Source organism: Tigriopus californicus, chromosome 3 (genome assembly GCF_007210705.1).
Source record: "Tigriopus californicus strain San Diego chromosome 3, Tcal_SD_v2.1, whole genome shotgun sequence".
Lineage (NCBI taxonomy): Eukaryota > Metazoa > Arthropoda > Copepoda > Harpacticoida > Harpacticidae > Tigriopus > Tigriopus californicus.
Window position 1 is genome coordinate 8,523,292 of NC_081442.1, and position 13,507 is coordinate 8,536,798.

General features: G+C 45.6%; 1 protein-coding gene across 1 annotated transcript; it reads right to left on the reverse strand.

Annotated features, from left to right (window-relative positions):
* Window positions 1–1,048: 1,048 nt before the first annotated feature.
* Window positions 1,049–2,941, reverse strand: LOC131877623 (G1/S-specific cyclin-D3-like). Its single transcript, XM_059223353.1, has 3 exons — window positions 2,302–2,941; window positions 1,885–2,178; window positions 1,049–1,808 (listed from the first exon to the last, which is right to left on the reverse strand). Exons 1-3 carry the CDS (start codon window positions 2,746–2,748, stop codon window positions 1,593–1,595), a joined length of 957 nt encoding a protein of 318 aa, XP_059079336.1. The 5' UTR covers window positions 2,749–2,941; the 3' UTR covers window positions 1,049–1,592.
* Between the last annotated feature and the right edge of the window lie 10,566 nt (window positions 2,942–13,507).

The following is a 13,507-nucleotide window of genomic DNA, read 5'->3' on the forward strand; positions in this document are numbered from 1 at the left end:
TTACCCGAGAGAGAGAGAGAACGAGAGCTGAATTGTCATCAAAAAATAAATACCTCACTCCATGTCCCTGGCCATGCTGTACCATTGTCGTGTTGTTGATGGGTTGGCATTAGCTCCATCCTCATCCAAGTTCCTCTGGACGAGCCAAGGAGAACCACGGTTCTCTACTGTAGAGGGAACGAGTGCTTGGCTGCTTGCTCATGGGCAGCAGATGAACTCAATGACGAGGAGAACGACAGCGACGATGAACGACAAAGCTTTTGAAATTGCCTTGAGGTGACACCTGGCATTGACATTGCACAGAGTGTCGCTCTCGACTTGAACTCAATGGTCTCGGGATGGACTAACCTCACTGTGCCGATCCTAGAACCATAGAAAATGGAATGGGCACGAGTCTTTTTGGGGCAGATGAAATCTCAGTGGAAAGCCTACCAGCCAACCAACCCACCGACCAACCAACCAACCAACCAGCTCACTAACCAACTCAAACTCAAGCAGCGTGAGCACGACAACTCCGAGCTGATGAGTATTCTGGATCACCAATTCAACTTTCTAGCTCGTTGATTTTTAACTGATGATGGTAAACGATGCAAATCATCACTTGACGATCAAGCAGGATTTATTAACCCCTTGGGACTTGGCTCTCGGCTCTCACACCCCAATGATGAAAGTCCCGATGAAAGTCCCACCATGGAAATGTGTTGAAATAAGAAAGTACGATTTGCCGTTTCTTTGAACCTCAGTGGCGGCTACCATGTCAATTTGGCCATTGGGTGAAGCATGTGAATGTTGACAGACTAGAGACTGGAGAGGAAGTGGCCAAGGGAGCGTTGTCAGATCAGTTATTTCAAAGCCTTTGTTTCGCTAACAGTTTTTAAAAGCTTCAAAACGTAAGTTGTTTAGACAGGATGTGGTCGTCATGTGAGCGAAGGACATCCTTGCTACCAGAGAGTCAAAGTGTTCTACTCAGCTGCTCAAAACTGGGACAAGAAGTGGGATTGATCAGGAGTGTTGATTCTTCCCTAATGTGGTAGCTAACTTCGATGAGAGTGATGTGGCTACTACCAACGACTCCAATCATGGGGGGAAATCTCTAGCTTGTCGCCACTCATGGGAACGAGCGGAATTGGATCAGAGATGGAGAGAGGCAATTTTCCATTGGATAATCACATAATTTATTTCAATTCTATTTGGCTTTTCTTTCATATATGAAATCAGGTACATAACAACAAAAATAGTGATGATGAAACTACGTGCGAGCCCAACGAGCTAAAGGTAAGTTTACCCCTCGAGTCGTTGTTCTGCACGTAGAACAAATACAACAACGTTGAGATAAGAGCACAAAACATCTTGCAAACGCACGAGATTTTGAATTAGGGGACTTCCAAAAAATTTATAAGGAATCCTTGACGAGATCCATGCCCATGAAATATAGAAATACTGTAACTGGATGAATATGGGATCCAAAAGAAGAGCAATTATTCATTTGGAGAACAAGATGAGAATCGAGGGGGCAAATATGACTAACGGTTGAGAGGCAACAACGCAACGTTGTCGGTTGGCTTTTGGATTGAATTACTCTTCTCATCGCCTTAAAAGACACAGGTCGAGGATATTTCCATGATATCAGTCGGCGTGGTGGAGTGTTGGTAGTATCCTGGTTGTTGAGGGATAATTTTGGTGGAGGAATGAGTTGATTGTTGGTTTGGTGCCACCGCTGGAGACGAATTGGTGGGTTGGAAGCTGACTCCAGACATGCTGAGACTGATGGAGATTTCCACTTTGTCCATACATTCTTGGATAGCATTCTGTAAACGAAATAAACAAAGACCCATGAATAATCCCGTGAATCGAGAGTGCGTTATGCGCAGCTGAATCACCCACCTTTTGTACACCGGTAAGACCTTGAAGTTTGGCCAACATCTCGTCCAGACCTTGAGCGTTCAATCCTCGGAGAGCCGAGGCCAGACACGCCACGGCGATGACAGCAGGGCTGGTTTGACAAAATACGTGCTCGGTGGCAGCCAAGGCCACAAAGGTCTCGGAATGACGACGGACGGTCTCGACTTGAAACTTGGGATCAAACTCCAGAGTTCGAAGAAGGTGGTCCAATATACTGTAAGGTGTGACAGCTGAGAGATCCCAATTGAGCACATCGAGTACCAACAGTTCCCATTGCTGTAACGAGAAGAGGAGACATTCAAGATCGTTTCAAGGGATGGACGTACCCCATGCAAATCGCATCCAACTCATAAAATCATAGAACAAAGGCATCCAGCAAAGTCAGCTAGAAACACTTACCGTGATCTCATGGGTGGAAATACTGTTGTCGGTGTAGATGACCAGGTTTTCGGCCGGAAGTGGGTTTGTCTCCTTGAATTTGGAGGCCAAGAAGAGACACACACTAGCCAGAAGTTGGAACTGGTGTTTCTGGAGGGAGAGCTGACTTAGGAATCGGTCCATGTAGTTGATGGCCAAAGAGAACACCTCGGGATGACACTGTTGCTCCTCGCAGACCTCGAGCATCCAATCCGAGACAATCTTCCGCATATGGGGTTTGATTTCACTTTGCACTGTGTTGAAGTAGTTGACGATTCCGTGCCGAGAATCCTGCTGACGATTGAGAATGTTTTCAAGGACTCGTCGATCCTTAAGTAGCACCTGGTCCTCATATGACCGACTATCGGTCAACACAATGGATTCATGGCAATGCAATTCACCTTCAGCAACGGCAAACAGATCATCCATGATGTTCTGATTTCAACTGTCTTTTATCGGGTGATACTTTTTCAAAGTCTCTTTTTTTGGTGCTTCTTTTCGGAGCGTAGTTCTTCACGTCTTCATTTATTGAACAAAGTTGGGACACTGAGAGCTCGACGATTCCTCGCTCAGGTGTGGTGTCTCTTCTATGGACAACCCTCGAGAAGAGGAAGGCAACAGTCAAGCTAACGACCCAGTGTAGCCAAGGCACAAATGACGACAGTCACGAGAGCAACACCAAGTTGCCACCCGCTTACCTCGAGCCCTCCAACGGGCTAGTATTGCTACGGCCTCCGTCCCAGTGGTGACGGTGTTTCCAAGGGATCCCAGCGGGCACTCGTTTGACCCACGAGCGACCTTCAGTGATCCTTGCCTGCTTGCTTCTCTTTCTCCCGCCACCATCACCACTACCATTATGATGATCATCATCAGGGTCTAGATGGGGGGTTGCGCAACACATGGCCGACGGCTGAGAGGAGCGAGTGTCCTGAGAGATATCTTTGGATCTCCGATAACTCGGCGTGTGCGGAGATCCGATCTCAACCGTGCTCTACGCGTCCAAACGCCGTTAAGAACTTGGCTCAACGTTCGAGTGGTTCTAGGCTCGACCCCAAGATGGCATTACGATCGGGACCGAGAATATGCTAAAGACGAAACTACAAAGCTATTCATTCCATTCTACATTTTTTTTTTAAACAAGACCAACATACTCAAGAGGTATGGGATGGAACCTAATCTGACCAGTTAGTTAGTATACACCGGCAATTGGTTCACCAACGCTCGTTAGTAGATGGTCTTCTCAATTTTCGTGACTAATCTCGTTGTGGTATTTGAAATCCAAAACGAAGGTGTCAATCTAGTTTCATTCATGAACTGATGCTCCTATCCCAATTGAGGTACAGGGAGAGAGAGATTTGTTGAAACAAAGTGAAACTCGATCCATCATCTTAAAGCAACAACACGTGAATCCTTTCGAACTACGAAGGGGGTTTAAATGCTTCTGGTGGCTTAGGTCTCTTGTTCCTTGTGCTCATCTCTCCGTGCTCTTCTTCGTCTTCTTCCTTCTCTCTCTCTCTCTCTCTCTCCCTCTCCTGATTGCATACACAATGAGCTGACAGGAATTATTGAGTCTTATCTGTCGTCTTGCCGCTTTTCACTCGAACCGTGTTAGAGCATCGATCCTAGCTTCGTACATCTGAAGAACCACAGGGTGCGCAACAGGGAACACAGTGCGGGTAAACAAAAGTAGTGGGCGACCAATCGCTTCTGCAAATGAAGATTGCTAGGTCTTTGACAACAAATATCGGTTCATACATTCAGTCTCCTTCGTTCGGCTACATAACAAGAGAAGTAGGAAATTAAAATAGGATCAAACACATCAATTGAAGCGGTTAGATGAAACTTGGTGGAGGGACAATCTGGGGTCGCTCCCAATTCGAAGAAGTAGGTTAGACAAAGAAAAGTGAAATGATTCCTTAGTGATTGACTAGCCTCGTTTCGGAACTATTCCTTATGTCTGTTTGATATCACATTCGCACATTTGTTTCAAAACATTGGAGACCAGGACAGGCCTCAAGGGGAGGGACAGAGGATGAATGAAGCATGGGATGATAGAGGCATATCTAAAATCAACAAGGAAGTAACCTTGACCTAACACATTGGGAATGATGAATGTGGAACAATCTTTCAATGAAGTTATGAACGAGTGACTTTATATTCTCGCCAAAGGAAGGCATAGCAGTTGAATGGCTTCGAGGAAGTCGCGAGTTGAGGAGGTACGACGTCCGTTTTTTTCTGGATGATTCCAACTCCCCAATTTCGAATGGATTGCGTGTGGAGACAGACCGAAAGCTGACTTTTGGGCTTTCACGCAAGAATGGGTCGAGAAGAAGACGTTTTCCAAATTAGCGCAAAATCGACCAACTTTACCCGGTGGATGAACCCGACCGATTCGTTTCTTTGATGCTAGAAACACGTCAATCTCGACTGAACCTCGGGTCATTCATTCATTCTTTCCTGGAACCTTTTTTTTACGTCTGTTGGGTGAACCCGAAAGGAGCTCAGAGTCAATCAGATGTGAATTATTTTCGGATCCATTAATTTGATTCATCGGGGTGATGGCAACCCACGGTGTATGTGAAGTAACACCATGCCAGCCTCCCCCCCACAACACAATGGGGTTCCACAAGGTAGCATGGTAAGCAATGGGTGGGTACTTCGATGAATTGCCATTGGATTAATACAAGCACTTCTTTGGCGACGAAGACGAATGATCCGGACCTCCTTCCACTACTTCATTCCCCCCTGACAAAGGTCCCTCCGCTTGACTGCTCTGACCTTGGGGGTCAGGGTTAATTACAAGGATCGCCACTTTTCTTTTGAGTTATAATTGAACGTGTGTACGTATACCTACGTATATGCAGTTGATTATCACATGGCTAGGATCACTCTTCCAAAGAGTTCCGATGGCGGGAGATGCTTTTTTCCAGCACCTGCTCGTCGCATCCTCCTTCAATGTGGAGCTGTTCTGAGTAACCATATATACTTGCAAAGAGCTCGTGATTAAGAGCATTGAGCCTTTTCTCTGACTCACCTCTGGTCGTCATAGATGTTAAATCCACGCCTTAAATATTGTTTGTACTCAAGGACTAAACGGAATGTCCCGGTGAGTTGCCATGAAATGTGCAATTATAACTCATACCTTCTGAGAGATTGCTCAGAATGTTTGTCCTGACAAAAAGCTATTGCGCTTTCAATCGTTGAACGGCATGCTCAGACAGCTGCGGACTCGTTTTTTCTTCCTTTGAAAATTGTTGACGGCAAAGCCCTAGTTTTAATGGCTGACTTGGAAAATAATCAATGAAGAGGATGAGCACGAGAGAACTGGGTATGTACCATTCTTCCTCCATCTCAAATCACCCCGAAAGCCAAGAAGAGAACACGATATTGCTAAGACGCAGTAACCAACTCGTCGAAACAGATGAGGATGACATAAAGATGAAGCGAGATTTATCTTTCACAAAACTAAAAATTTCTGAGCTGCACAAGCGCCTCAGAGAAGTTCTGTTTGAAGAAGAGCTACTCATTACTCCCCACATTTGAAGCGGCCCCGAGGACACAATGTCCATAGCATGGGTGGCGGGGGTCTGCTTTCTTTCGTTTCAGAAGCCGAGTAAAGTAGGAAAAAAAATAGTTGACTTCCCTGAAGCTTGCTGCCCAACAACCCGTTCCAGCTGGCAGATATGCTGTTCATGACGAGGGTGGTCAATCTTTCTATCCCCCCCCCCATACAGAATACAGAAAGGCCGTCATTTGACCGACCACCCCCATTATCAACGTGCAACAACGTGTGTTGAAAGTGTCTGCTCTTCTCAATGTCAAACTTGTCTAAGGCATCACTTGGAACTCCTTCGTGTGGGATGACGACGGGAACATCAATTTAGTCTAATAGGACAAACTCTATGACAAAATGAACCATTTGGAGGTCTGTAAAAATCTCGTTTGACTGCTACCTCCGTCATTTGCACCTCAATTTTTCTCTCTTAAAAGTCCATTTAGTCCTCATCAGCCGTGAGTAACTACACAGAATGCAAATGGGATAGAGAGGTATGCCTTTCAATGCATTTTGCAAACATTGGGCAATTTTCAGGTCGTTCGACCTTCCTTTTCTCTGCCAAGTTTGGAAAGGTTCGTCCTTCCATCCAGCCGTACTCCAGTCCCCATTCAATGCTTGGCGAGAGAAGGTTCGAAGTATGAATGTACAGACTTACTTGCATACTTACTTACTTGGTAGTGTGGGAATTGGCTCAGGTGGCATTTGGCCAGATCTCTGTGGCTATTCAAAGCAAATAGAGGTCCAGGCATTTCTCATTCATTCTCCTTTTGATGTACCTCCTAAATATGGGCCCCTTTATGAGGGGAGGATTAGAACGGCATGTTTTAAGCGCTTGCCGTACACAATGGAAAAGGGTTGCTTGACTTCCAAAACCTCGAGATAAGACACTGGAGCCATGCTGATCTCTTTACAATAGTCTGTATATGTACAGGACGTACTCGACCAATTGTTCATTGCGAACCTTGCTTCGTTGGCTTTTCCGTTCCTTGCTCCGATTGTCTCCAAGCACTGAACTTGAGACTTTAAATGACTCTATGAACAAGCGATTAGCCCGGCTGTTGGAAGCGAAAGATTTGTCTTCCAAATCCCAGAGGAGGGGTCAATCTCAGTGTGCCTTCACCAAGTCATCGAAGCCCCGTCCCCGACGAATGGAAGTGTTAGCCAAGTCACCACTGATCGATCAAGTAACAAACAACAAACGAATGAACGAATGAACGAACGATATCGAGTGTTGACTGCTATCTCGAGTTTGATCACGATCTCCCGATCCACAGGGGGATTGAGATCGGTGCTCTATTGACCTCTTTCGGGATATTTCGTCGTCATAAAATCACTAGTCTATCCCAGCTCTTAGTTGTCAATACTCGGTTCATCACGAAGAGGGCTCATTTGAAACCTCGATAGTTTGGTTCTTCTCATTTCCTCCATTTTTGTAGAATCAACACCCGAAGCAAACCCAACCCAATCTCTCCTCACCCACTCACTCACTCACTCACTCCAACTCTCTGTTCTGTCCTTCTTTCAAGTGGAAACCGACGAAATGCAACCCAAGGGTTCTTTTCTCCGTCCCAAGGCGGCTCTTCATTTCTTCACCCATGTGTGAACAAGGGTGGAAACCACGTCAAGTACCGTCTCCAAGGCATGCACATCCTCCAAGCTAAGAATGACCAAGTTAAATAACTCACCCGTTAACTAGGAAAATGAGGCTTGAGCAACTCTCAAGAGCGCCATGCGTCAAGTCCAGCCAGTGGTGTTCCCAGGGCCATCCCGCCAATCCCCATCCATGCCTTTCTCACTTTCCCAGCGTTCAAAGTGACCAAAGTGACCAAAGTGACCAAAATGGTCGGCTCTGTTCCTTGCCCTCTCATCATGCCTTTGACCCCAAACGACCTCGTTGGCTTTGGCCCAGACCGATATTTGACTTTAAACTTCCTCTGTGGGCGTCGTCGTTGATGCTCTCTTTCAATATTCATTAACTTGACCCCCTTGAATAAATATCTTCCGAGCTTAAAATAGCAAAACAGCCTATGCAGGACTTCTCAAGACTAAGAAGCCGAGAAAAAAAAAGAGATTCCTCGTGAATCCTGACGTCGTTCATGGCTGAACTGAGTTTGAACCATTTCTGGAATTCTCATTAACCCTGATCGTTGCCGTTTGCTCTCGGCGGGAGGCCTTCGATGATCTGGCTGAAACAGCGATGGATTCTTTTGAGAAATGTTTAAAAAGATGAAAGAATTCCACCATTCTATCTATGTGTACCTAGGTAGTCGATCCGAGACAGAGGTAGGCCGACGGAGGGAGCTTCTACCAATTGGTATCACAAGAGATTGCGCTCTCCGATACACGCTTATTATTACTGTATTACATGACTGGCCATTGATGAGAAGGAAGAACGATTGGGCCGCCATAACCACCACCACCACCACAATCCTGGACGTCCATCCAATGACGAACTCCGGGAGGAAATATTTCGACCAAAGTCAATCACGGTCTCCTCAGACTGAGGAATGATCGTCAGAGTTCATTTTGATAAATTATAGACTTGTCTGGAAACGCTAAAAAGACATCCGAGTCAGGCCTGAAGGCGTTTTGCCACCGTATGAGAACTAGAACCTCTGGTATGTATTTCTACATGCTCTGGATCCTTGGGGAATGATTTTTTTTCGTCGAAAAAACACGGATGAAAAGACCCTCGGAGACGTTCCTCAATCTGATTTGCTGCCTTTCTTGGGCTACTTACTTCTCCCATTCCCTCAAAACTTGGGTAGAAAATAGCGGATTCGTTCCGACCAACTCCAAGCCCAAGAGAGCCGAGATTCTTGGAGGTTCTGCATGCCGTTTAGAGCTATAGAAGATCCCCACTTGGAGTTAGAGGTGGTGGAGAGGTAAGAATTCAAGGCCAAAAACACCTTCTCACACAAACGAGGGATGATGCTTCGTCGTGGGGACCCCTGTGATGTCAATAATTAGACCAGGGCTCTGTCGGAATGATATCACGTGTATTGTACTACGTGCTACGTGCTATGAGTTGCTACAGATAGACACCACACTAGTAATGTAAAGCCAAGAGACCAAGAAACATTCCAATGAACTTCAGAGGAAGCGCCTCGTGGTTCTTCACGGCAAATATTACCCATCGCTTTAAAAAAAGAAAATTCAAAGTGACAGGGTTGAATTGAGAGTTGGCAGACGTGATTATCGGAGATGTTTTTCCTGTTCTGTGGACAATATTTTTGTATGAGTTTTACAAGTACGCCGATGGAACATGAGCTCATGAAACACGCAGTCTCGTCCAGAACCGAACTCGTAAACAGATAAATGTGATCTCTGACTTTACAACTTAGCCATTTATTTTTACAGCAGGGCCTCTTCGTCTCAGGGTCTAAGATTGGGCGAGGACATCGTGGAAACCCTGGACACGAACCCGATTTTGTCGGGGTGGCAATCTGGATTGATCCCAGGATTGCTTTGCCTCCAGACCCGACAACGATCTCCGTTGAACGATCACCAGGGTCGTAGACCAGGTTTGTTTCGTGTTCTCCTGCTCGTTGGCAAATCCATGGTGCAGAGCACTGAGTATTTTACAATTGACGCCTTCATGAAACCTGCTCTGCTAGTCTCCTCATCGATGGCCAAAAGGCTAATTTTTCGGTCATCAACGTCGATGACCCTCAAACGGACATACAGTAAGTACGTATGTACGTACGTACACCTCGGGAACAAATGTCATTTGAGAGTACTGACCGTCTTGAAAAGTGTCGGTTCTTTCCGCACGATGAACTAAGTATACTTCTGGAATACTGAGCTGCATCCTCTCTAATGTACATAGTTGATTCAGTAGTGCACACCTGGATGTCTTCAGATCTTCACTCTTTGGCCGAATTGAACAATAATAGAAGGAGGACAACGACGACGACGACGACAACAGCCACAGTACAGTAGTAGCTCTTCGGATACGTATCCATCACCTGGTAAGCGAGCAGTCCGAAAGGTCCACAAGGGGATTTCAACGTGCGAGCAAGCATGTGATTTTGAGGAATTTTCGGACATTTTTCTCCATGGAAATCCTTCCTCTTCCATCTAAACTCGAGCTAGCAGGGCGAGCATTGAGTCCAGCCGACCACCATCTTGTATATTCATTTCAAGCTACTAATAGGGGCCATTTAGTTTTGTATCGGTAAATGCGTCGGAGAGTTGCCTCTGCCTTCCCCGACATTTGGGCGTGCAGCTAGAAGAGCACGAGAGGAGGGGACCACGTCCGTTGGACCCACCCATATACCATAATGTCGTTGGCTATGGGCTCGTTATTGTAGTGCTGTCAATTTTCAAGGTATATTGGTTGTTGACCAAAGAGCAGCATGGAATCAGACTTGGGACGAAGGTTGAAGCGAACCTCAAGTGCGATTCGGGGGACATTTTTGAGTGGATCTTCACTGATGAGAATTTTACACTCGTCTACAGAATGAAAAATCCCTCAATGAAAGCATTTCAATCGCAAGTTTATCCTCTTTCTAATGGAACTAAGATATCAATAACATCTTGTAGGTATATTGAACATCTCTGGGTGGTTGAAAATTCAAACAGTGATGCAATGGAATGCTCAAGGTTCAGTCAAGCCACATGGAAGTTCTCCGTTGTTGCTCCACACAACTTCTTACACAATTTGGAAGGAAGATGACTGTAAATAGCCAATGACACCCAAACAACAGGGCTTTTGACGGCATTGGAGACACGACCGATGGATCGAACGACCGAGCTATTGCTGTCGCTGTTGTTGATGATGACCATCGTCATCATCATCATCATCATACCGGCGAGGATGCCTAAGATAGATTTTGATCAAAATTTGAGGCTTGTTTTTTATGGTTCCGACAACAGGCAAACGATCTTGGTGACATTGACAGGTGATTTTTTTGAGCTTGGAAAAAGTCTGTGTATGCATGAAGAAAAGAAATCGCAACAAGAAGAAAAGAATCAGTGCGAGCTGACCTGGGCTAATGCAAGATTTCTCGGATAACAAAGGCAATCAAACCTCTATCTGTCAACGCCGGGTTTGGTGTTATCAACGACGAATCAAAAGGTGTTCTCACCCTCCCTGTCAAACCCATGGGACTACTAAAGTCATGGACAACATAGGTTCTGTTTCATTTCGGTCTTTGTGCGTAGTGTGTACACTTGAAATGATTGTTGAGCTTGATTCCTGAAAATGGAGAAGGGAGCTGTCCATAAAAGGAGTGGTCCCACAATTGAATGCTTTCTTTCTTGAGGGCTCTTTTGTGTCAATTCGAGTAATAAGTGAGTGATCGGCTGCCAATGACGTGGAGGAAACACTCCTTCAAGTTCACACACTTGGCAAGCATTTCGGGTCAGAAAATGGGGGATTGAGAAAGAGAAAAAATCCTTTCAGATTGATGTCATCCCATGAAAAGCCTCGAATATCCATAGATTTTCTCACGGGACTCTGACCAAAATATCCTACACGTCTCACGAAAACTATAAAGAAAGTGGAACCTCACCCAAGTTACCTAGAGAACGTCAAACAGTGGAATCATTGCTTCTCTGAATGTCCTGCTTTGTTGGCTTTTGGGGTCTAAAAATGGAGCAAAATTTCGTGGTTTGGTGTGGGTTTTTTTTTCGTCTCTTGTGTGCGTGTGTGTTGTGTTGTGTCTCGAGCTGAAGTAGAACTTCATTAACTTAAGTGGTTTGACGGAAAGGTTTCAAAGTGGGTTCAAAGCGGCTCTTTGATGCCTCCTTGCTGGCTCATACTAGTCATGCTTGAATGGCTAGTCAAAATTTTCAACCACATCTTAATATATTGAACGAACCTCGCTCGGCCGGCCCTCGTCTCTATCTTGAGCTTAAGAATCCTTATTTACTTGACCACTCCACTTCTCCCGACTCCTCCGTACCCTGGTCAATCCCATACCACACTGTTCCTCTTTGTCAAAGAACTCATTAAAGCGAAGAGGTTCCAAAAATGTTTAAAGCCTCATCAAGGAGTCCCAATCAGCCTCTCGAGAGTTATGTTGAACGAAACACAATTCCTGATTAGTTAAGCAAGAATTTAAGTAAGTCTCCTCCTTCTCCAGAGTAGGCTAGTCTATCCAGCTATTTTCATTCATCATTCCCCACAATTCTTCGGGTCGGACACTCTGGAAACGAGAATCAAATCAAAGATCCACCCATCCCGGTTTGTCAACGGCTCCTTCAACGTGGAAAGCATCCGTTGTCACGACATATCTTTTGACGACCTTTTGGCCCCTTCCCAATCGGTTAGTTCGCGGCTCACTCTGCCTATTGGAAGTAGAAGAAGGAGCATCTGAGCCTGCCAAGCTGGGAGATGACATAAAAAAAGCTCAAATTTGCATAGAGAAGGCACTCCGGGAGGCCGTGTTCTTTTTGGCTTGAATGCACCCCTCAAAGATGTCGTCTAGTCCCCATGAAGACTAATCATCCCCCAATTTCTGGAGACTCCCCCTGCCACATGCACAGTCTACAGTACAACCCAGAGCCAACCTGGAGCCTGGATGGATGGATGGATGGATGTCTGACGACGACCACGACGACGATGAGCAAGCTCACCCACCGCTCAACCAAAGGCAATAAGAAGGCCAGAATGTCGAGAATAGGCTGTAAATTAGACAGAATGGTTCGAATTTCAAGCGACTCCAATCTCATCTTCCTCCTTTTATACATGGCCCGATTGTTGCTTGCCTGAGTAGTGGCAGAGAGATTTCTAGATGATCCAGGCTAACTTGGGAAACTTGTTCAGTCGTCACACCTAACGAGCTCATTTCCAACGAACTTGCTCTGCATTTGGTTCATACTGCTACTATACGGTATGTGCAACCGAGTAACAATGGAGAACACGCTGACTTTGTACAATTGGGATCGGAAAAAGTCTTCCAACGATCAGAGGAGAAAATTACATAGACGTGGCCACAAAATTGATCTCAATATTGGTCGCCCAACCCCTTTTGCCAACAACAATCATTCAAATCGGCCTGGAAATGGTCTCCACTTCAAGCACGTCAAAGATTTATGTAATGATCAGTCAGAAGTCTCATTAACATACCAATCACAGCCCGAACAAGGATGATAATGAATGAGTAGCAGCCCTCATTGGAACCACTTATGGGATGGATCCTCGATTTATGACCAAGACATTCCACCCGATCCCTAGTCATCGGGATTGGGTCCAGATATCATGAAACTAGCCTCAAAACTGGAAAAAATGCCACCACCCTCAAAACTATGTTCCACCCCCGGAAGTTGGCTCTTCCAACAGATCTTTGTTCACACACGTTTCTCAAGCTTAATTGTTAGAGAAAGGATACATTACACTCAACTGGACGTCGTCAAGATTTTTTGCTCCCTAATCCGCTCTGGAACGCCTTGAAAACCCTATGTGTCCATCCAATATGAATGTATGCACATACGCACAATACACTGTATGGCGTTGAAAACTTGAACATCTTCACTTCCGTTATGGAGATGCTCGCCAGATTTGGCTTTCTTCAACCCGCGGGGTCGGACTGTGGCATTCAGGGTGACAGTTGTCGCGTCTTTCCCGCCGTTTTTGACCCAAAATGGAAATTTCTTGGGAGCAATAACCACTTAAGACGAAACGTC

Coding starts and splice junctions, on each gene's coding strand:
- LOC131877623 (XM_059223353.1), bottom strand. CDS start 2,748: ATGGATGATCTGTTTGCCGTTGCTGAAGGTGAATTGCATTGCCATGAA. Junction 2,179..2,301: donor TTTCCACCCATGAGATCACG/GTAAGTGTTTCT, acceptor TTCTCGTTACAG/CAATGGGAACTGTTGGTACT. Junction 1,809..1,884: donor GTCTTACCGGTGTACAAAAG/GTGGGTGATTCA, acceptor TTTCGTTTACAG/AATGCTATCCAAGAATGTAT.